This window comes from Zootermopsis nevadensis, unplaced genomic scaffold, assembly GCF_977971745.1.
Source record: "Zootermopsis nevadensis isolate Lab colony 2312 unplaced genomic scaffold, Znev_1.0 Znev_ptg000002l, whole genome shotgun sequence".
NCBI lineage: Eukaryota > Metazoa > Arthropoda > Insecta > Blattodea > Termopsidae > Zootermopsis > Zootermopsis nevadensis.
This window is the reverse complement of record NW_028259134.1, coordinates 12,738,468-12,761,512: the sequence shown is the minus strand read 5'-3', so window position 1 is coordinate 12,761,512 and position 23,045 is coordinate 12,738,468. Positions and strand designations below refer to the sequence as shown.

The 23,045-nt window shown below is 36.6% G+C and overlaps 3 protein-coding genes across 3 annotated transcripts in view; all 3 read right to left on the bottom strand.

Annotated features, from left to right (window-relative positions):
- LOC110832213 (uncharacterized) overlaps positions 1 to 8,188 on the bottom strand; it is a 119,054-nt gene extending 110,866 nt beyond the window's left edge. Inside the window, exon 1 of the mRNA XM_022069026.2 lies at positions 7,854 to 8,188. Coding sequence (XP_021924718.2) covers positions 7,854 to 7,967 — 114 coding nt within the window. The 5' untranslated portion in view covers positions 7,968 to 8,188. The remainder of the gene's footprint in view (positions 1 to 7,853) is intronic.
- Positions 8,189 to 15,521: 7,333 nt separating this feature from the next.
- Positions 15,522 to 19,266, bottom strand: Polr2M (RNA polymerase II subunit M). The gene is made up of 3 exons (XM_022068988.2): positions 18,697 to 19,266; positions 17,478 to 18,114; positions 15,522 to 16,263 (listed from the first exon to the last, which is right to left on the bottom strand). The coding sequence occupies exons 1-3, from the start codon at positions 18,846 to 18,848 to the stop codon at positions 16,060 to 16,062; spliced, it is 993 nt and encodes a 330-aa protein (XP_021924680.1). The 5' UTR covers positions 18,849 to 19,266; the 3' UTR covers positions 15,522 to 16,059.
- Positions 19,267 to 20,037: 771 nt separating this feature from the next.
- On the bottom strand, positions 20,038 to 23,020 carry LOC110832191 (peptidyl-prolyl cis-trans isomerase FKBP2). Its single transcript, XM_022068989.2, has 3 exons — positions 22,784 to 23,020; positions 22,547 to 22,659; positions 20,038 to 22,453 (listed from the first exon to the last, which is right to left on the bottom strand). The coding sequence occupies exons 1-3, from the start codon at positions 22,973 to 22,975 to the stop codon at positions 22,309 to 22,311; spliced, it is 450 nt and encodes a 149-aa protein (XP_021924681.1). The 5' UTR covers positions 22,976 to 23,020; the 3' UTR covers positions 20,038 to 22,308.
- Positions 23,021 to 23,045: the final 25 nt, after the last annotated feature.

The following is a 23,045-nucleotide window of genomic DNA, read 5'->3' as shown; positions in this document are numbered from 1 at the left end:
TATCGATACCGGGTCTTGAAAATAATAACTTCCAAACAGATTTAATTAGGAAACCTTCGTTTGTATTAGGATTGTATTACTTTCCCGACAACGGTATATATAAAACCCATACAAATTCTGTACATGACTGATCGAATGCTGGGTTTTCCAAACTCTATTTTTCTAGAGCTCCAAACGAAATGTGCTGTTGTGTTTCACTTAAACAAGTTGTCATTAGCTCAGACTGTACAGAGTGATTCGATCCTACTTTTTATAATTTTAAGGCTATGTTATATTGCGCATCCAGAAGTAAAATATGCAAAATACATATTCGTCCCGAAACGTCTCTATTCCGAGCTACATCCACTTCAAAATTTATATGTAACAACTCATTCTGAGAGATTTCCGGTTGGAAATTTCTTGGTCAGCATTGTACTTGTCTATGTTAGTAGTATTGTAACCAGATGTGGTTTGTTATGAATTAAGTTTACAGGGGGATACTCTACTACGAGGAAGGAAGGAAACACATAGGGAATGAGGAGATTTATACCTCAGTTTGAATATGTAAATGAAGGAGGTTCAATGTAATTGCTTGAGAAATGGACTAGATAAACGAGCTATATGCAGATATGCATCTTATCGTAGGGAAAGCGTGGAAATTCAGACGAGGAACAAGATTTGCCTTCAACCAGTCGTCATTTTGAACAGCTGAATTAGTACATTTGCATTTACTTGTACTGTACTACAAATCAGTTTTTTTTTGCATATTTAACTTTGTTTAACGCCTGTTATCTTAAAACGCCAAACTCTACCATAAAACGGAGACGTTTCGCCTATTTCATAGCCCTGTCTCCACCAGGAGAGACTGAGGAATACCAAAGGAAACCGCAATAAAAACTGAGAGACGTAAGGGTACTTCGGAGGCGAATATGAAGTTGGCTGTCACTGGGTTGTTGAGGCGACAAGTCTGGGAAAAGTTTACCGACGTTTCAGAGCTGTTTGATGAATTCGATATCGTCCTTATGATAAAGCCAGTACGTATTTCTGAAACGTCGGTAAACTGCGCAACACCACGAAAGACAGTAATCTTTAATAGCGATTGTTTAACTTGTACGATATTTGAACAGGCCGATTCTCCATAAATTTGTTACAGTGAACTGCCTGGGATGATAAGGACATTGTGTAGAACGCACAGCCTCAGTTTAAAGCCTCTCCTTCTTTGATTCAAAATCCTCTCCAGGCTGCGCCGTGTTTTCGTGAATGAAGCTCTGTCGACCGAATAATTGCGGAGTAAGAATAAAGCTGTGCTTCTGGCATGGAAGAACTCCACTCTTGAAATTTACGTTTTTGCCACTTTAAAACTAATTTTGAAGTTCTGATTTGTATAACTGCTTGGCAGTTGCGAGCAAACGGTGCAGCTGAGTAGACATAAAACTCATTTACTGACTGACTATTAATTAAGTCATCACTTCTCTGCTATTAAAACCTGAAAGTTCAACTTTAACAGAAACGCTAGTCATCAAATACAGTTTCAAGACTGAATGACTCCATTCGCATAAAATGGGCATTATTTCTTTTTCCTTCCTTCCTTCCTTGTAGTCTTTACATACTTATAATGATCACGTAAATACGATATATCATACTGTTTATATTCTATTCGTTTACGTACAGAAGAAAATGTTTAGCTAACAACTCCTGGTCTAAATTTGCAAAACCTGCATTTGAGAAAATAGGAAACATTTGTAAAACAATTTTATAAATCATATTATAAATGGGCGAGATTCGTAGTTGTCAACTTATAATTTCACCTGTAGCACTCCAGTTTAGGATGTTTTTTTTTACATTCACTCTACAGAAAGCCTGATTAAAGTTAAATCTAACAGAACATTCAACTAATTGGATACGAAAATTATTTCATATGCTGCATTTAAAACGCAAACCTAACTACAACAGTGTACGTAGGCTTTGATGACATCAATTTAACAATTTATTTTTAGGAAGAACTAACAGAACAGCTTTACTGCAAATGCCCACCACTCTCTCTAAGACACACAGACGCTTCCGAAATTGTGTTACCCGTCGGTGTGTTCTCTTCAATGCCAAACGCTTCACGAACAGCAGCAAACTATTTCGAAGCAGCGGCCTAGAAACAACGGTGATCTTCGAGTGTCATGGAGAAGTTTGGAATGTCAATTATTGTGGGTAGAACTGATTTTTATTTAAATTTTGTACCATAGGACGTGCTTTTCAAATAATATACTTTATGTTTTTTTTACATTTGACCCGTCATTTTCAAGAATCTAAATGATGGCGGGGAGAGGTCTGTTACATGAAGAAGCACCTAGCTCTGTGGTCGATAGCCCCTCCTTGGTCATTGGGCACATTTGGCTCGTTCAGAAGGAAAAGAATGGGGAATAACTGGTATTAAGTTTGACGCTATTAGACAGGCCACAATAAATTTATAATGAGATTTTTTAAAATGAGGATCAGTTGGAATGGAGGTAGGTATAGGATAAGAAATAAGAACAGAATTTCAGAAGAAATATTTGTAGGTAAGAGATATTTCTGAGAGATAATATTAAAATTGATTTTAAAAGAATAGGCTGTGACAGTGTTGGCTGGATTCAAATGACTCACAACTGGGTAAAATGGTAGAATCTTGCGAACTCATTAATTAACCAACGGGATCAAAAAGGAAAGCTGAGAATTCCTTGGCAAGCTAAACGACCGCCAGCTTCTGAAGAAATACCTTGTGCCTTGAAGTTACCTTTGTTTAAATCAAGGAATAATTTAATTAATGAGTGTCTGAGTCAATAAAATTAACTTTCTAAACTGCCACACATATTTTTGTATTTTAAAGTTAATAACAATTCTCAAGTCACGCATACAGACGTTAGCCTAAGAGGAGAAATGGAGTTTTTTTTGTTTGCATAATACTTTATTCAAAAGTAGGCTTTCATTAGTCTGGGATATTCATAACACGTTCAAAGTTTCAGACTTACTGACCTTTGTATTCTTCCTTGATCTTCATACCGTCATAAAAACAGACTTTGTAAAAGGTCTGTTATACAATTTATAATTTTCTGTGCCATCTCGGTCTCAAAACGTTTCATCCGTCATATGTACGTATCGTTTGAAGTCACAGAAAACAGTTCAAAGAAACATAACTACATTCTATAAATACAAAATTTATTTCAACAACTCATATCCCATTAGGTTTAAAACAACTCACCCGTTGAGGGACCGATTTAACAATTCGGCATTTAACGAATTTAAAAGTTTTAACGGCGACAGAAAATAATAAAGTCTTCTCGGACGATCGTCCATAATATTCCTAATTATTTTAGTATCAAAGTATTAACAAAATACAAGAAACAATATTAACCACAGATGTGCATCTAAGGTACAGGCAGCCTACAGACCGACTAAAACTCAATGCAAGGGGACATATAGTCTCAAGGCAAGCATTTGAAAACTCTGTGTATCTTTAGGCTGCATTTATTTTTTCATGGGGAAGAATAGGGCTATGATGTTATCAACTCAGGAGTCTCTGTGTATCACTGAGTTTGCATTTAGCCACTAGCCCTCGCTGGTTTGTCAGACATCTCTCAATACCATCCCTATGTACAGACGGATTTTCGTTAAACGTAACATGAATATCATGTCATTGGGAGCGTTTATATTTCCTAATTCTCCACAATGGATAACGCCAATGTGGTAACCGTCCAAACCTCTCACGTGGCAACGACTCTAGAGGTATTTGATACATTTGCAGTGTGTAAGAGCTCTAACATCAACGTAATTTATGTTATGGCAAAGAAATTTCTGGTATTTTCAGTTATTACCCACGCACAGACGAAAAAAGAAAGAAAGTTATGTAAACTTTCACTCGCCCACACGTTTTACGACTTCAAGCCTATTTTTTGCTCTGTGTGTTCAATTCCTTTGGTACGACATGGCATGCTCGAACACCATCACGCTTCAGATAACAAAATAAAGACAATGTTAACACTGGATAGGAAAATTCGCAATCGAGAGAGACTTTTCTTCTGTCTCGCCGTGTGTAAATCGCCGAACAAAGGATTAGGAAACATATGAAGTGGACTGGGATCGATTATGGCACTTCTGGGTCTAGTATCAGCTGACTATGACATAAGAGTTTACATGCAGGAGAAGGAATTTGTTATTGCAGACAGATGAAAACACAAAGACAGCTAAAGTTACTACAGAACATTCAGGTCTGAAATGCAATATTAATTCACGCGCGGGACGACCTAAAGTACATTAAATGCTGAAATATACAAGGTTCTCGACCAAATTTTGTTACAAAAAGTTTTAATCGAGAATTATATGCATGACGTTTCCTCCAGTAAACCATTGTTAAAATGAGTAATTGTTCATAAAATTCAAGATAAACATACAACGGAAGAATGGCGGCTGTCCGTCCGTCCGTATACATGTTCCATCTTCAAAACGATTAAATTAATTTTGATACTGGGGATCTACACTACAGGTTTTCGGGGGGAACTTAATGTTTATACTCATCGGTTTATTTTGCTGTCTTCTGGATTGTATCGCCGTGTAGTCTGATAAACGATTACCGACGTTTCAGAGGTCTTTGCAGCCTTCATCATCAGAATGATGGAGGCAGAAGACAGGCGTATTTGATGGTTGGTATTGGGGCTCATTGTGTCTGTTATGGTGGAGTGGTTTGAAATTAACTAACTATTATTAACTAACGTGTATTTTGGTATATTTATGATTCATGCTCAGTCTGTAGGATTAGTTTATAGCAATGTAACACTTTAAACACTATTTCTCGCTGTCGGTTCGTAACAGACCCATTAAACTGTCCACCCCTGTTTCAGTATATTAGCTTGGATATACTAAATAAACTTAGAAATGTAATTTATTGTTTCTCAGAACGAGAAACATTCATTTCGTGGCGTATACTACTGTGCAGTAATTCATGTGGATGGAAATACTTAAAAATTTGACGAAGGCCTATTGACTTTATGGGAACATTTATATTATTCCAAATAACAGTCTTGAAGACACAGTGAGTATTTATGGGAAAGAGGACCTTAAATTGAGAACATAATGTAGCGAACGACCGGCTACTGTGTTCACTCTGTCTTTTGCCATTGTTTCAAATTCAGTTACTGGAATATTATGGATTCATTGACATAACATGTCACAATGTTAAATTATCGCGAGAGAACCTCGTGGAAATTTAATTTAAAATTACGGATTGAAGTCTCTGTTGAAGTAAATCAAACTAGAAGACATAAAAACAAGTAAAACTATTAATATCTCTGAAGATCTGTTTTCCTTCCTGTGGGTCATTCTCCTTTGGCTGCAAACCACCCACCTACATAGATCCCATTTATTCTACGTTCAAAAATATGCAGTATACTCCATTTAATTTTAAACAACCAACAAATGTACAAGCTTAATGACTGATGCCTTGTGTGAAATTAAACTTTGAGACTTTATGCAACGACACGGTTTAAAATACAGACTATACAGCTTGATAAGACAAGAACAATCTTAGGCTATGTAAGTGAGATTATGGAAGGATGATTGTGGTTTGTTTTAAGATATTCTGCTGCCACCGTCTAAACATACCGTTTAAAACTAAGAGAAACCTCAGTATGTCCTGTGTCAGAGCCGAGATTCAAACTAGATACCTACCGAAAACGCGTTGGTTGGAGTGAGGAACCACGAACACTAAAAATAATAGAAATATGAAATATGTTTGATTCGTATTAAAGAATCTCCGAGCAAGCAGGTCTCGCGAAGTAATAGAACAACTCTAATAAAAGAGTGGAACTGACGGTAGGTCTAATAGGCCATTCGCTTGAGATGTCTTTCACCTCAGGTACAGTAATTGTCGCATAAGAACGGCAAATAAAAAAGAACACCTGCATCTTTAATACGAATGTAGGAAGCTTTATAATTTGTGCTCTTTATCAGATGAAGGAGTATGAGATGGGCGGGGCATGCACCACGTCATCAATAGTATAGGTTGTATAAAGCAAAATACATTACTGACTTCGGCACCAGATGGAGGTGAGTTCTCAGCCTCATGCTCCGGCCACTAGACCCCGGCATATATTGAACTGAAGGTTAAAAGGCAACCGAAATCGGTCAGGAGAGGACGGAAATAAAAACACTTCCTCCTAGTCTGAAGACTTCTTACAATTGTGCATTACAATATGTAAAATGTTTTTCCTAGTATTTGTCCATCGTCTAAATTATAAAATTACAAAGTTTCTGAAGCTAGACTCTGCTTCCGTCTCCAGGTAGGAAAAAGGAAAGAGGGCAAGAAGCCTAATGCTGGGGCCCCTGTTTGAGCTTAATTAAAAATATAAAATTCCAAAAAATACCGAAGGAAGCAGTTTGGCATAATCCCGTCATTTGCCTGGAGGGACTGAGAGAAACCATGGAAAACATTAGGCAAGCCAGCCGGTCTCCAAATCGAAATCTGTAAGCGAGGCCTCCCGAACAGCTACGACACTCAAAATCCTCCTACCCGAAATACAACCAGATATTTATAAAAATCAGTCATTATAGCCACTTGGCAACCGTTAAGCTAACGGGAGTGTTCTAATTATCACAACAGTCAATTCATGTTTGCCTTTCCTTATATTAGGGATCCTATTATGAAGCCCTATTAGCGAACTGCGTCCTGATTTCATCTACAAATATCGTGATTGATTTTTGCAGAGCAACATGCCACTAGATAGAGTAAGATCCTAAAGCGGTCGACGTGCGAGCGTGTAATGTGGGAGCAGTAGCGCCACTGAACAAAGCTTTGTGTGGCGACATCTTTCAAAATTACGTCTATGAAGGTAATTTTTAGAACGATGGGGAATGCTAATATGGCGACTGCGTAACTATTTTGGTACCAAAGTGTTTCCTGACGAATCACTGAAAATTCATGTCTGAAAATTGTTAAGGTGGTGTAGTACAAATATGCTTGCCAGCAATGCATGCGGTTTTAAAAACGCTCGGAATTCTAAAGTGCAATATGCCAACGATGAATGAATCCTTAAAACGTAAAAATATATCAGGACACGCATCAAGAAATAATAGATCTATAAATCAAAATAAATGTTTTTTCAATTGTATTTAATCAAATGTATAAAAAGCTTGAAGAACGTCCAATTAACACCAGAATCGGCCATTTGTGTTTCTTAGTTCTTGAATCTCGCCTTTGAAGAAGTGTGATTTTATGTGTCCTCTCCTTTGACAAAATTATTAGACATAATATATTTTCTATATTGACACAATTTAGATGAATTTCAATAAAATAAATTAAAGTAAAGCAAATGCCGCCTTTGGAATTTAATAGCTACATTTATGAGATCCATGAACAAGTCTGCATCAAGTTATGAAAGATTTGCCTACAAGAATGGAGAGTTTTTTATTATCTCGTTTTGATGTTTTAAAACATCGATTAAGAATATTGCTATTTATTTCCATTTCATCCAATGGTAGAAATTCACCGACATTTCAAGTCTGCTAGCTTCCCCATACTCAGGGCGCCCTGATTATATTGACACCAAGCACCCCTGAAACGTCGGTAACTTCAGACTACGCGTAGCAACAACGCAGAAGTCACCCATCTGCATGAAACACAGTTTCGCATAAAACTGATTCAACAGCAAATAAATATTCAAGCAAAAATTTTAACATCGGTGCGTCAAACAGTTTCCGTCTATTATAGGTAACGTAATATTACATTTCCCTTTAACGACAAGCTTCCGTCTAATCCAGGCTCCGTTTTATACGAGATTATTCAACACATGGCATATGCAAAGCTAGCACCATAAGGAACTTAGAGCAAAAAACAAATAAAGGTCTCTCACCGTTTCATCAGGAGGCTGTTGTAGGTCATCGTGGTTGGCTGGGATGGCTATAGCAAGTCCATTGTCAGCCGTTGCTGGATCCTCTTCATCTTCCCGACTACTCGCCGGTCCCATTCTGCGCCTTAGAGTCACAGAAACTCCTCTTGTTACAGCAGTAACATTCAGCAACGATCATCGAACTCATGGCTTCATTAAAAACCCAAACAATTTAAAAAACACCATTGGTTTTTGTTTTAATTCCTTTGTTTCAGTTTATTGCGACAGTGCAGCCCCTAACCACCGCAGGGGCGGTTTGTAGGCAGGAGAAGAGCTCCGGCCGGACTGAAGGGGGTTGCTGAAGCCGATGAGAGCAGCTGTGTGCAACAGAGACAGCCTATGTATGTCTCTCCTTGTCACTCATTGCTGCCCAGAAACAGCTGATCGGGACCGCGTTGCGCTGCGCTGCTAGCAATGCCGATCAATAAGGGTAGTCGCTTAGCCCCTCCATTTTATATGAAACGCATATCAAACAAAGGTTTGTGCATTTGTAGGAAAGATAAATGGTATAATGCAGAGACAGGACAAATTTTTCCCTCATTACAGATTGCTAGTTCTTGTTTGCTATAGACTGCTTAACATTTTGCAGAAGAATTCCATAATATTTAGTAAGAACTACAAGCAATTCCTGCAATAGTAATTACGCCCAAGAACCTGTTATCCCATACGAAGGGCGGTCAGACACACAGTTAAGGACTGGATGAGAGATTTTCGGTTTCCATGGAATTATCACCAGTCCAAAATAATTTACGAACCGACTGAACTCCTGGAGGTTTCTACAGACGAACGAAGCAAATCGCTGTCTTTTCACGTCCATAAGTACCAAGTATGATTGTTCCAAGGTTTATAAATTCAAAAGTAATTTAATGGCAAGAGGCAACACTGTCATCACATACAGACGGAATTTCCGTTGGTCATTTGCATCTGGATGCAAAAGTTGGGCAAAGAACAAAAATTTTAATAAAATTCGGGCAGATGAAGTAATATTTTCAAAAACTGTCATCGGTCGAACCTCAGAAAAAACTAAATATTCATTCTGGAAATGGGTAAACAGGCAACTTATGAAAAATTGGTCCTCGACTTAATAGAATTGACAGTAACAGACCGTAAAAAACTGCTTTTCAGTATAAACCAAATTACAGAAACACAGAAAGACTATCCAAAAACTGTTAATGAATTCGGAACGGGCTAAAATGTCATCTGTACCGTCTCTCTCCATGTACATTTCGGGACGGTATTTTAAAATTGGCCATGGCCGCTTTCTTCCATATCTCTCGCGATCCAACATTCGCAATCATAAATAACACTTAACACTGATGCGTGCTTCATGGCCCACCAATTCCAACTTCCTTTATTTGAATATTATTTTTTTGTTCAGAGCAAATTATAACGCTACTGTTGTTATCGTCTTAACTCCAATAGCAGCCACGTAAGTTTGTTTTAAATATTAAAACATCCACTCAGAGAATGGGACAAATTTTCACATCTATACAAAATGTAAAAATAATTTTAATTTTTTTAATTTGTCTTTCTGGGGAATGTAGATAAAACAAATTACACAATGGATTCATTAAGCTACTTCTGAAGTTATTCTCCTCTTAATTTTATCCGAAATACAATTTTTATCTTGTCTGCTATTTTCTGTGCGAATAACTTAATAATTTGTGACAGTTAAAATAATGTAGCTTATTGGAAACACATTTTACTATACTAAAAACACAGTATTCCTATTCAGCACTTATAACATCGAATGATTTTTTATTTGCCTTGGGCAAACATACGGATAAATGCGTTTTAGCCACATTTTATCTCGGCTTGTCATCCAGTAGATTTCTGAAAACTAGCAAGTTGCCTAGCTGTCCTGTTTTTTGATTAACTAAAAATGGCTGAAAGAGACTTAATACAGGTATACGCAAACAACACTGGACTTATATAAAGGTAGCTTTGTATAAATAAAGAGTATAAGGTGGATTTATAACCAAATTGCTGAAGATACTAGCCCCTCTTTCTAGTTTTTAACACTAAAGCCCTGATATAGGGCTACCATTATTCAGACGAAAGTTACAGGTAAAGTTGCTCTTGAGTCAAGGACGAGTACATGAAAGCGTCTAAAACACATCCCTCCTTAACCCTTGTAATAGATCCCAAGAATATAAAATTATAGTAAAAAATTGTATGAATGTCTGATAAATAAAATCCGGAAACAAATATCCACACATTTTCAATAGAATTCAATATTTTGTATGGTTTAATTGTTTAAAGGTCCAAACTATATAAACCTTTTTTGTGTTTCAGTACAGTATGTCAGAACAACACAGATAATTTCTGTTACTAACAATATTAATAACAATAGGACGATGTTGGTTAAAATAATACGCATATTCAAAGCAGGGTATTAACCCCAAGAATCGCCACATCTTCGTTACAAAAAAAAATGGTATTTTTAATCACCTTTTGTTCTGAGAACCAAACGAAACCCGCAGACAAGCTCGGCGTTCGAAATGTCGTGTTATTTAACGTTAGAAGAAGCCTTACACATGTAAATCACTGTTCTACGAAGGGTTAGTATGGAAAGGAAAGCTCTATTTAAAAGTTGCGTATTTTGAAACCAGAAGACAGGGCAGTAGTGAAACACTGACACTGTCTTCTTTATGAGCCTCACGAGGGAGAACACGCTGTTATCAGTCGCCATCAACCCAGGGTAAGGCACGCCACAAGATTTCCAGCGCTGTTTCAATTCCCCTCGGAAAAAATTAGGTCATATAAGATAGGGGAATCAATTTGCCACGGTGATAAAAATACAGCCGAAAGTAAAGAGTGTATGTAGCTGAAATATCTCTTAAGCCTAATTGGGACCATACTTAAAGTCGATATTGCAGCCCACTAAAATATGTAATCGATTTTATGAACAAATTTAAGAAAATGTGAGCATCTGTATCCGTCATAGAGCATGTTTTATCTCAGAAATTAATTAACGCATTTGAACGAAATTTCGTGTTGACCTCTACGTTTAATTGTGTTCGGTTATTATCAATACAATATGATCTACAATTTACATGAAACTCACACAGAATATATTTGCCTCAAGAAAGTTTGCTCCACGCGACATAAAATACGGAAAACATGAAGATCTGAAATTGTATTTGAACTTACTTCATGTACTGAATATTTAACAATATAAGAACACAAAATCCTTCTGAATATAAATAGTGTGATAAACCTCTCATTAGCATTATTATTCTGGAAACAGTACACTTGAATCATCTAAGAATTAATGTCAAAAGCAATTAGGTATTCAAAATCGCAAAGAACCCGCCATAAAGTCTTTGTACACAATTTTATTAATTTTTCTAAGTTTTTCTCAGCATGCCACTGAGGTCAAAACGTACCATAATATTGAAATTATTTTACAGTTTGTGTAGCTGAACTATATCTGTAGAGTTCAGCCATTAAGTACACCTGCATAGTCCACGCTACTAAAAATATTTACGCAAAGACACACGTGGTGTTGTCAACAAAAACAGAAAATGTGTACACAAATTAGCAGTCATATCTATTAGATTCGAACACTTCAAGAGAACCACCTGAAGATGACCAATTAAGGTCGAAATATGTAATGGATTCTTAATACAAATCGAAACTGTTCTTAAGATTTGTTGCGTAAACTGACTGTCAACCTAACGAACTTCTAGACAACACATCATTGAAAATTTCTATTGTGAGGGTGAAACATGTAGCTGTGCTTGAACCCAACCCATAAAAAATTCCTAACATTAGTCTTGTTTCTGAAATGAAGAATATCAAGGCGTTAAACATCCACGCGACATACTCACGACCCTGATCATGTAGGCAGCAAGCACATCTGAAACGTCGGTAAACTTCTAGCAAACTACACGACGCACCATCCTAGAAGACAGTCATCTTTGTACTTGAGGTCGTCAGGACCTGAAATCTCACCTGATACAGGTTTAGTTTGTAGTTCTTTTTAAGATGTCCTTTTCTTTTTTATTATGTAACTAGTAACCTCGCCCATTTTCACACGTCTGAGTGCGAATGTTAACCTTGTCATTTAAAAACAAGTCGTTCTGGATGAAAATAAAACATTTGTGTGGTCCATTAAGTGTAGAAACGCAATGAAACTGCTGTTCATTTTGTGGCACTTAGCCCAGCCTTGTGATTACTGAAATTCTTCTCTATCAAGTTCAACGGCTTCACTAGACTAGAGAAAAAGTTCCATACATTCTCAGTTCATCTAAAGGACCATTCAGAATTATTTTCTGCCTTAAGTTTTCTAAGTTGTTTTTTTCGTTATCTGTCTCCGTATATTTTTCTTCGCTTTCCCCGTCTTTATTTCTATATTTTATTCTCACTTCTTTCGTTACACATTCACTGGGCTTCGTTCCTTCATTTTTCGTATCTCTTCTTTTTCATGTACTTTTTTCCTTGTTCTGATTTAAACTTACTTGATTTTTATTAGTGGTTTCGAACCTTTGGATCAAACTGAAAGAAGTGTAAATCAGTAATTTGGTTACTCAGTTCAGATAGGCTCTTTTACCTTCCTATTCCTTCCTTTCCTTTATCTTTGCAACGTAATCCTATGTTTAGTTCACTTTGTGGCTTTCCTTTCTACGGTCATATCCCTGTATTTTAATTTATCTTTTCTTTGTTTTGATAACTTTCTTGCTGTAAAGCATAAATATGCCCTTCACTCCTTTTGTTGTGGACCGCAGGCTACTAAGTTCGCATGTTACCTTAACACAACGCCACTGCTTAGTCTAAGTTCTAGACTCTACGACATACTCAGGTCGAAAGATCAGCTTCCAAATCCCTTTCAACTAGAATCGAGTTTTCTTTTTTATTTTCAGAAATCAGCATCATATTTACTGCCTTACGACATGCTTCCATGGAGCAGAAGTTCCCAGTCTCTGCAGATAAGTTCTGGAGGGACAGGCACTGCCTATGTGTTTGTGAATGTATGGATGCCAGTCCAAAAGAGACAACTTAGACAAAAAGTACCTAGAAGGGACATTTTGAAATAGGTAGCAGAGGAAAACGTAGCTAGGTGAACAAGAGTGGACCTTTATGTTGCTGGCATAAACAGGGGAATCAAATGGTCTGCTAACTCCTCACAAGAAACACTGCACAGAGAAAATTTTAAAGGGCAGAGATTAAAAGGGATTATTACGATGAAGTTGTATAGCATCGAAGTAGTGCATGTCTTGAACTAGCTGAATGCAGTCCACTTCCTCATATCTTAATTTCTTAATGCCTGACGTAATATTATCCTCCCACCTGCGCTTGATTTCCCCAATTGACCCCTTCGTTTCAGGTTTCCCGATCAAAATTTTTGTATGAATTTTTAGTCTCCACATTCGTTCTACATGCTCTGCCCACCTCATATAAACACATTATAACTTCTTCAGAAGGCCTAAATATGTGCCACATTGGAAGCTATTTCTGAGAATAATTGTCATTTAGAATTCGAACACGTACAGATGTATGTTATATATCTTGTCTTTGCGAGAAATTCTAAGGACGGCAAATACCAGACATGCCTGTGTGTAATATACTGTGCGAATGTTCATAACAACTCTATTTTTGACAGCTTATGAACTGCAGACGCACGCTGTCATCAAATAATTATTGCTGATCTGGGTAATCATGACATTAATTTCACGCCGATTTCCGTCTACGTACCACTGCGTTCTTTAAAGAGATAAAGACATGAAATAACAGAAAGCAGACTTATATTTTGTAACATTCGGTCATTTTTACTTCTCATAAACATCACCGAACCAGGAAGCAATCTATGCAAAATACGAGTACCCACGAAGGACGCGTGAGAAGTTAGTTCTTCAAATGGCTGACATTGAAACAAAAATAAAACAGATTAAACGAAAACAAAGAAATTATTTGGGGAAGAGATGAACATGACTGTAGACAGGAACAGAATTAAAGACAGACTGATGGCCAACACCGAGCAGTGGTTGTTACTAGGCAGGGAAGACAGAAAATAGCTGCGATCAATATGTACAGCCGGAGCCAACATGGCGGTACGCGCTGCAGCAGCCGAGCTGACTGTGTACATACACACGCAAGGGATATGAGGACACGGTATTATGGAAACCAAATAATCCCAAAATATCAAACAATAACACGTTCTAAATTTCAACGAAAAACACCATAATTAAGCTTTTCATTACTTTAGGAAAGATTTATGAAGACAATGAATGACATTGTGATAAATTACAGTGTAAAATAGCGGTTCTAGTTCATACTGCTTCTTAGTCACATTGTTTAACTCATGAAATTAAAAAGCATCGTTAAAGAACCCAAGATTAAACTGATCAAGGATGTGATTTGTAAAAGGGCGGTAGATACTATCCTGGAATTCGACTGCACAGACCGAAAAAGTCACGACAGATATTAATTAGATTATCTCATGACCGGTCAAGATTCGAAAGGGGAATCTCCGAATTCTAATGTATCACTGCATCAAGCTGTTTGCACGAATAAGTGCGCAATCTATGTTCGCGAGCCAGAAACAACTTACAACTGCACTGCTATACCATGAGCGAAAACACCTGTGGGCCTTTCTACGTCTGTCGATCGACTTTTTCCTTGATCGTTTCAAATAACGCACGAGGATACTCCTTCTATTCCGAAACGCAACAATCTAAGTCGAGTTTCCTGTTAGTCGTTAACGAAGTAACTTGATGTCACTGTCACTGTCACTGTCACAGTGTCGTGGTGTCAAAAACACATTTGCAATTTCAGTGCTCCCCATTGACGACTCCTTTCCAATCCTGTACAATCTGAAGCTTCCAAGGCGACTAATTACAATGAATTATTCTCGGGGTACCAGCATCATAAGGACAAGGACGGTTCTCGAAACGTTTCTGGTTTCTCCATTAAACCCTCCAACACGGCTGATAGCCCAAGTAGAATTAATTATACTTTCCAATCTTCTTGATACCAGAGTCACATAAGAGCCACAACTTAAGTTGGAATACTGATGAGAAAATACGCCCATATGAACAATATGAAATGGGTCTAATTAAAAAGAAAACTGTGAAGTTCTAAACTGCTAAGAATACGATATTAACTCTATTAATTCTGTCCCGTTACTGACCTGTCCTAACTAGTTTGTTCCAAGTATGTATGTCTGTGGCTCAAAGTATTGAAGATAAATGTAAAGCTGAGCTCATACAATGCCTTCTAAGAATTCTGCCATGTAACAACAGGAGGGTAAAAAGTCACTTAAAGTTACTAGGCAGAGATCAAACAGGCTAAATACACACATGAGAATGTTTCTTTAACATCTTGGACACGGTTCTCAACCTATGAGTTACATGCAACTCAACAAAATTATTTGGGCAGCTCATGTAAATTTTCTGTAATATTATGTGATTAAAAATGGTTATTTGTCTCGTTAATGTTGTCAGTTCCTCGCAGCACCTACCACTGTAAGCAACAGTCTAGCTCAATGAAGAATGAAATATCAAAAATTCTTTAATGACGGACACTTGCAGGGATTATCTGACCACAGCCTCTTGCACTGTGCTGAATTCAGAATTTGTATGTAATAATACAATTCTAAACCAAATCTGAACATAAATAATGCAAGTAATGTGGAAATAGAATTAATAAGTTTATTATGTATGATGCACCAATATGGTACAATTTACATCACAGTCAAACCTTTCATTGAAGTTTACACAGATCTTTCAAAATCCTGAAATTCTCAAATATTTAAGGTTTGAGGCTTTTGAAGAGGTGAGTTTGAAGATGGCTGTGTTCTGGGTTGTTGCACTGTATAGTCTGGTATAACTGACGCTTCAGAGGTCCATGCTGCCTCCACCATCAGGGCAACCTGTGCTGTGTAGTCTGGTACAAGTTTGCCGATGTTTCAGAAGTCCATGTTGCCTCCACCATCAGGGTGATCTATGCTGTGTAGTCTGGTATATGTCTGCCAATGTTTCAGAGGTCCATGCTGCCTCCATTATCTAGGCCGTAACACATCACCCTGATGATCAGAGGCAGCATGAACCTCCGAAACGTCAGCAGACTTCAGACTGCACAGCACAACAACCGAAAAGACAGCCATCTTTCTTCTAATATTTCACCAAATTATAATATAAGAAATCCTTCTGGAACTGTGTTTGGAAATTCAGTCAACAATATTGTAAACAACAGCACCATCTTTCTCTGGTTCCTCATCTTCTTGTTCTCCCTCACTGTTGGCCATTTCATCTTCTGAACTGCTGTTTGAATCACGATACATTAAGCGAAGGGAAGGATCTGGTAATGTATCACCCATTGTCACGCCCAAGTGATTTGCCAGTTTCTCAGCTGCATGCTCAGCTTGAATATCCTATACCAAGAATAACATTATGTATCCTTACACACAGATGTCAGTGATGACCATGCTTGTATTAAGGCAAGACATTACCAGAAGGAATCTTGAGCATTTTAATGTTACTGGCTAATGTATTTCATTTCTGAATTTCTAATTCACATTCTTTTGTACAGGCAGAATTTCTGGCTTCTATGCCATGGCACAGGCTTTTCACTGTGTATGAACACTGCAATGTTTGCTACCTTTCATAATCAGTCAGCTACAGTGACAGTGAGACTGCAGTAACATTATACAGTGAAGTTCATTTCCTTATATTACTTGAGATGCTAAAAATGTTCCCTATCACCTCAGATAAATTCACCACACCAAAACAAATTCAGGCTCACATGCTGTAACAATTCTCTCACTACAAGGGTCACTTCAAAATGAATAATTTCTATTGGTTCTTCCACATCTGACAGACTTTGCTTTTTAATCCCCATTGACCAAAGATATTATGAAAACTGCCTACTGATCATGCAGCTGTAAAGTGTGCACAACTGTGGTTTTCTAATGGCACAGTTTTAATAACTTCGTAGTGGTTCTTGTGGACCCTGTTTCTTGCGCAAGGTTACAATTTACTTATAAGATTCTGAAACGTGTTTCTCTGGGGAATTCAAACCCCTAGAAACTTTCTTCTGAATATCCCCAATTCTTCTAGCAGAGCTAAATTTAACATGATTCTTACAGAAACATCAACATTCTGGTATAAACTTATCCATGTCCAAAAAAAAGTCTAATATGATTTGAAGCTTTCGTGGCGACATAACTCAATAAAATCTTCTAAGGCGATCATCCGCATCAAATGGTTAAAAGACAAAATTGATGTTTCAGGAACCATCTCTGTCCCCATCAGAACCCTGATGATGGGGACAGAGATGGTCCCTAAAACGTCAGTTTTGTCTTTTAACCATTTGATGCGGATGATCGCCTGAGTCTTGCACAACACTAAGATGTGATCATTTGCACTGCTAACTCGTGCCACTCGCTGTCGCAGCTGACACAGTAGGAAAAGCAGCAGCCACTGCAGAGATCAAGCATAACATGAAAGCTCTGCCCAGGCATAGCCATCTGTACTATGAGAATATGACTTTTAACAGCTCAAAAAAAATTTCATTCCATTTTAGGTTTAGTTGATATTATTCTGAAAAGTATTTTGTCCATAAATTTGCATGAAAAATAACAAGTACCTTTAATTTTGCTGCCTGCTCTTTCTGAAGAAGAAGAGACTCCTGTAAGCTGATTAGTTTTACATCTCCGTGGATAGGTGGTGGTGGAGTGGCAGCTGTTACTTCCCAATGTGGGCCCAGTGGCTTCTTACTCTGTTTAGTGTCAGCTGACTGTCCACTTGGTTTTGGTATGCGATAAGGTCTGAATTGCTCCTTTCTATTTTCTCTTTGCTTCTCAAGCTTGTTACACAATAGCTTCACATAAGCATCTTCCTCTGGTTCACTCCCTTCTATTCTACTAGTAGAACAACATCCTGAATCCTTCAAGTCTTCAGGTTTTATAAGACTTTCTTCTGGTTCTTCAATTTTATGGGTTTTTTTATATGTGCCAACTCCAGACTGGGTTGCAAGTATTTTGAGTGAGTTCCTATCCTCATCACTTTCATCATCACTATCCAATAACTGAATTTCATGAGGAGTATGTGAATACTTTCCTGTCCATTCTATCTCATCAGATACACTACCTTTCCCAATATTTAAACCAGAAAACAATCCACATGTTTTTTCAACTTCATCTCTGTGTAAAAGTTCCTCTCCTAGCTGAGATCGGAATTTGGATATTTTTGCACCCTTGTCTGGCAGCTTCCCTATAAAACTTCTGAAAAATTGAATATCATTAAGATTAACACTTTTGTTAAGTCCCTTATATTCAGTATCCCTCTGTGGTTCTAAATACAAACTTGTTAAAGCTCTCTGATAATTAAATAAATATGATAGCATTAAAAAGCCAACATCTTAGTTCATGGTTAGTTAGGAAAACAATTTTGGTTATGATAGATTGTGTTATGCATATCATTGCTTGCTCACAACGTATCTGAATGAAAGCAGCACACACAATATAATCTGACAAGATATTCCATACACAGCAGGGCATAAATTTTAATCCTGGGGATGCAGAAACAAATTACGTTTAAACTGCATTTAACATACTAATAAATGCCTTTGACTATGTTAATTGTCGTGCAGCGTCGTGTTATACTGTGAACCCACGAAACGATTTTATAATAGTAACATCTCACGCGCATCACTGAATTTATTCACTTGCAAATTACTAACCAATTTCCAAAAACACTGCCGACTACTGTTTCGCATTTTTACTATACTACACGAAACATCTGTATCTTGATATGAACAAACGTTCATGTCATCAGACATTTCTAATCTCAATATTTTTACTCACTTATTAATAAGAAGTTTGTCCTGTCTTTCAATTAGTTCAAGCAATTCTGATTTGGTTTTTAAGCTCAAATCTTCAATGTATCCTTGCCTCTCACGAGGAGAAGGTTTGGGTATATTACCGGGAATTCTTTTGATAATCTTCTCGTGCAACATCACACCATCTTTACTACATCTGAGACTAACACTTTTTTCTCACAGATTATACCAACTTAGATCGGTAACTTTATGTTGTGTTGGTAACGTACAGTGTGTTGATTAGTTCACATTGCCCTGCCATCTATACGCAGCGATAATAAAACTATCTGCCTAGGGCTGCCACTACAAACCCTTTACGTGGTAACAAACAAAGCTGATGTGATACAATGCTGGGAATATGTATAATTTTCATTGCTTTTCTATGTTTTCGTACAGTGGCACTGGTTTCCTAATTCTATGAAAACAATTTTCAGTAGGGTATTCCTTAGTTGTTCCTGACATACCAAACTCCTCAATCTCAATATACTACATACAGTTCATGATCACGTGAATGTGCATCAACATCCATCTGCCCTCCTTTAAACCCTTTCATCAAACTTACTAATGTGGCCATTCTTCCATAAATGTCAATAATTTCAAACCATCCACCATAAAAACTGAATCACAGGCCATTCTTCTTTGGGATTCTATCAATGGAGCATCTAAGCTAAACCTGCAACAGAACAGTCAGTACTTAAAATACAATTAAAAATCAACTGGGTACAAATTAGGGAAGGTTCAAATTACTATCTTTTTCAGTGCTACCAACATCAATTTCAAGGTAAACTAAAATTGATATTTTTGACTTCCACTTGTTTTTGTGGAAAAAGTTACAAAAAGTGAATAAGAAAAAGGATGTAATACGAAAAAACAACATAAACAGAGTTCACTAAAGCACAGTAAACATGTCATAATAAAAAATACCTTACTATATGTAAAAAAGGGGATAAGTAGGAGCAAAGCTGTAACTGGAATTAACAACATAAACAGAGTTCACTAAAGCACAGTAAACATATAACAAAAAGTACCTTATTATACACAAAAAAGAAAATAAGTAAGAGCAAAGATGTAACTGGAATTCACAACATAAACAGAGTTCACTAAAGCACAGTAAACATATAACAAAAAGTACCTTATTATACACAAAAAAGAAAATAAGTAAGAGCAAAGAAGTAACTGAAATTCACAACATAAACACAGTTCACTAAAGCACAGTAAACATATAACAAAAAGTACCTTATTATACACAAAAAAGAGAATAAGTAAGAGCAAAGCTGTAACTGGAATTCACAACATAAACAGAGTTCAGTAAAGCACAGTAAACATGTCATAATAAAAAATACTTTATTTTATAGTTGTTTCAATTTGTTGTAGAACTCATAACCACTTTTCTTACAAGAAATATGGAAAATTATGTTGGAATTACAATCACACATTGATACAATCATCACTTTCAGTCATGAAGCATGTGTTTAGGACATGCTTTAAAGAATAAACTATACAAGTGACCAACATTCAATGAGATCTTGAATTAGACACTTAATAGTCCAATCAATATAAAGCTACAAATTCTGACATGAATTAACACATTTACTTTCTTTTTGTTGTATATATCTGACTACACAGATGACCCACAAAGTGGAAAGAAACATCTTAGGAAGAAATTTTGACTATGGTTCACTGTTTTTTGAAGTAGAAGTCCTGATAAGTTGTGTATGTACAGGGTACTGAAAGCATTTGGTTGGAAAATAAATACACAGCACTAGAAGTGGAAATGCCTATCAAGTTATTTATTCTAAATAAACAAGTTAGGGAATGTACACATGACAAAACAATTGTGGCTTGTGCACCAGGGAATCCTGCATGCAGTGGAACTCACACAAGTCTTATGTTGCTTGATCTAAACCAAAAGTGGAATGTGCTGTCAAATTTAGTAAAAATTAGACATAATTAGTAAAAGCGATAGAAAATTTAATGAAAATCTGTTCATATATCAAATTGATACTAGAACACAACATGTCTAAAATTGGATGAAATATTTCTAATGCTGTTGCATTTGAAGTATCAGAAAAATGGAACATATCAGGTTGATCTATTTGATTTTGGAAAGGGCTGATGTATGTAATAATCTCAATTTTTACTGACAAGTTTTCATTTCAGAAGTTTTCCACTGTGATAGTTAGTACCCTTTTGGAAGAATGTGCTTAAAAATGTTATTAAATTCTTTTCCCAGTAGCCCTTTAAAAGTATTATGCACTATTCTGATTACACTAAGGCTGCTTTCTTTCCCATTTGTGACAGGAAAATACATTATAAATACCATAAAAGAAATGCTAAAGTTGGCTTTCTTGGTTATTAACATAATATGGATTTGTAGGTAGATACTGATGTTTTGGAGAAACATACCATCTCCACGGCTGATTCTTCTCCAAAATACTAGAACCTACCTACATGTCCACATGGTGTTACAACTCAGAAGGCCAACATGGACACCTTCACACCTGTGAGAACTTCAATAACATCCAGGAATCAGTCCTGAACAAAATTATGAGAAAAGAAAAGAAATCAAAATATATTCTGTAAAGTCCTTTTTTATCCGTCTTTCTTTCAAACAAATTTTACTTATCGGAGTAATTTCATATTGCTCTTCACATTATATTATTAAAATAAGGGGTATTTCTCCCAGACACCCATAATTTTGCAAGAGGGAGACAGCCAGGTCTTAGGTCTGTTTAGAATGTGCACTTGGATGGTTTTGGGCAGTGCTCCAGAACTGTGGTCACTCATTTGCCAAAGACAAGTTGACACAGACCAGTGGCAAGTATCTGTGTAAGTATACTACCAGTCTCCTGAGGAGTGTACAAAGTATTGTATTTCTGGAGCTCTGGTTTCTGGTTGTGTGTAAGCAACATCCAATCTTACTTCAAGCACTGTTTTGCGTGTTAGCCGGGTGAAACAGTATGAGAATTTAATGGAACTAAGGCCCACAGGACGGCAGAAATACAAGAGCAGGATCTTTTTATACATTCTTATAATAGTAATAGTGAGATGTAGCTCATGAACTAAAACTTACCACATAAATAAGTACGAAAAATAATACTGAGTTATACAATTCATAAATACATATTAGGCATAAGGTTTTCATGCGTCATGTTTGTGTTTTGGATTAAAATGTATATCTATGTAATAATATTTTTTATGAAATTCAATAGTTTGAGCCATGATTAATTGCACTGCCATGTCTGTCTGTATATTCATGTAACACATTTTATGAAATCTGACAGTATGTGCCATCATCATGACCAAAATGTATTAATGAAATGGGCAATTACGATCAAGATTAGCCAACACAGTAAAAAGAGGCTGAACAAACAAGTCTCATACAAATCCTTAACAGTGATAAATAACAGAGAGCAATGCATAGTTCCATTGGTGATGAGTGTTAATACATTTCCCTTTAGCAGTAGAATTCATATTCTCACCTTCTCATCTAAAAAGCGTTCTGGAACTTTATATCGCCACAGTTGAATGTGTACACATACAAATAATCTGTTGGGATTTTGATCCCACAATCAATATTATAAAAGTGAACACAATCTCAGAACTCATCCTTACGATCTATCTTCATTAATTCTACTTCAAATATTAATGTTGCATCTCCTGGAATCTTAGGTGGTGCCCCAGATGTACCATATCCAAGCTCTGAAGGAACAACCAGCTTTCGTTTCTCTCCTTCACACATTCTGAAAATAAATATTAGTAACTGAGGAATAATATTTTGTATTATAAATTACTTGTAATAATAAAAATTCTATCTGAGATATGTTTTTACTCACCCCATGAGTCCTTGGTCCCAGCCCCTTATAACCTGACCTGATCCAAGCGTGAATGTCAATGGTTCCCCTCGGTTGTAACTGCTGTCAAATTCAGTTCCATCTTCCAGAGTTCCCTATTAATTAAATGTTCTTTGTGAATATAAGAAGAAAATATAACGTAAAATTCTTCTTCTAACAAGCCAGTATTCAATTATACACTTAGATAATTTGAAACATAGAATGTACTTTTCCACTTACTGTGTAATGCATATGAAGAAAGTCCCCTTTCTTCGATTTCACTTGACAGTTATCTACTCTCTTTTTCACGCCAATTTTAAGCTTTTTCTGTGGGCTCATATGTTTATCGTCGTCACACAGACTCAAGTCAAAGTTACCGAAAACAACTAAAAACACATAAACAAAAAGAACAACTTTATTACCAGCCGCCATGTTTACGTTCTTTCATATTCCTCTATCAACCATTCGTAACCACTGTTTCATGTCTTACCACTCCGAGATC

Bases quoted from the DNA above. Each gene is read 5' to 3' on its own strand.
- Polr2M (XM_022068988.2), bottom strand. From the start codon at position 18,848: ATGTTGCACGAGAAGATTATCAAAAGAATTCCCGGTAATATACCCAAA. The intron at 18,115-18,696 runs GTGAGTAAAAAT...TCAATTTTTCAG, and splicing joins GACAAACTTCTTATTAATAA to AAGTTTTATAGGGAAGCTGC. The intron at 16,264-17,477 runs GTACTTGTTATT...TTCTTGGTATAG, and splicing joins AGCAGGCAGCAAAATTAAAG to GATATTCAAGCTGAGCATGC.
- LOC110832191 (XM_022068989.2), bottom strand. From the start codon at position 22,975: ATGGCGGCTGGTAATAAAGTTGTTCTTTTTGTTTATGTGTTTTTAGTT. The intron at 22,660-22,783 runs GTAAGTGGAAAA...TTTAATTAATAG, and splicing joins TTCTTCATATGCATTACACA to GGAACTCTGGAAGATGGAAC. The intron at 22,454-22,546 runs GTGAGTAAAAAC...ATTTATTTTCAG, and splicing joins TGGGACCAAGGACTCATGGG to AATGTGTGAAGGAGAGAAAC.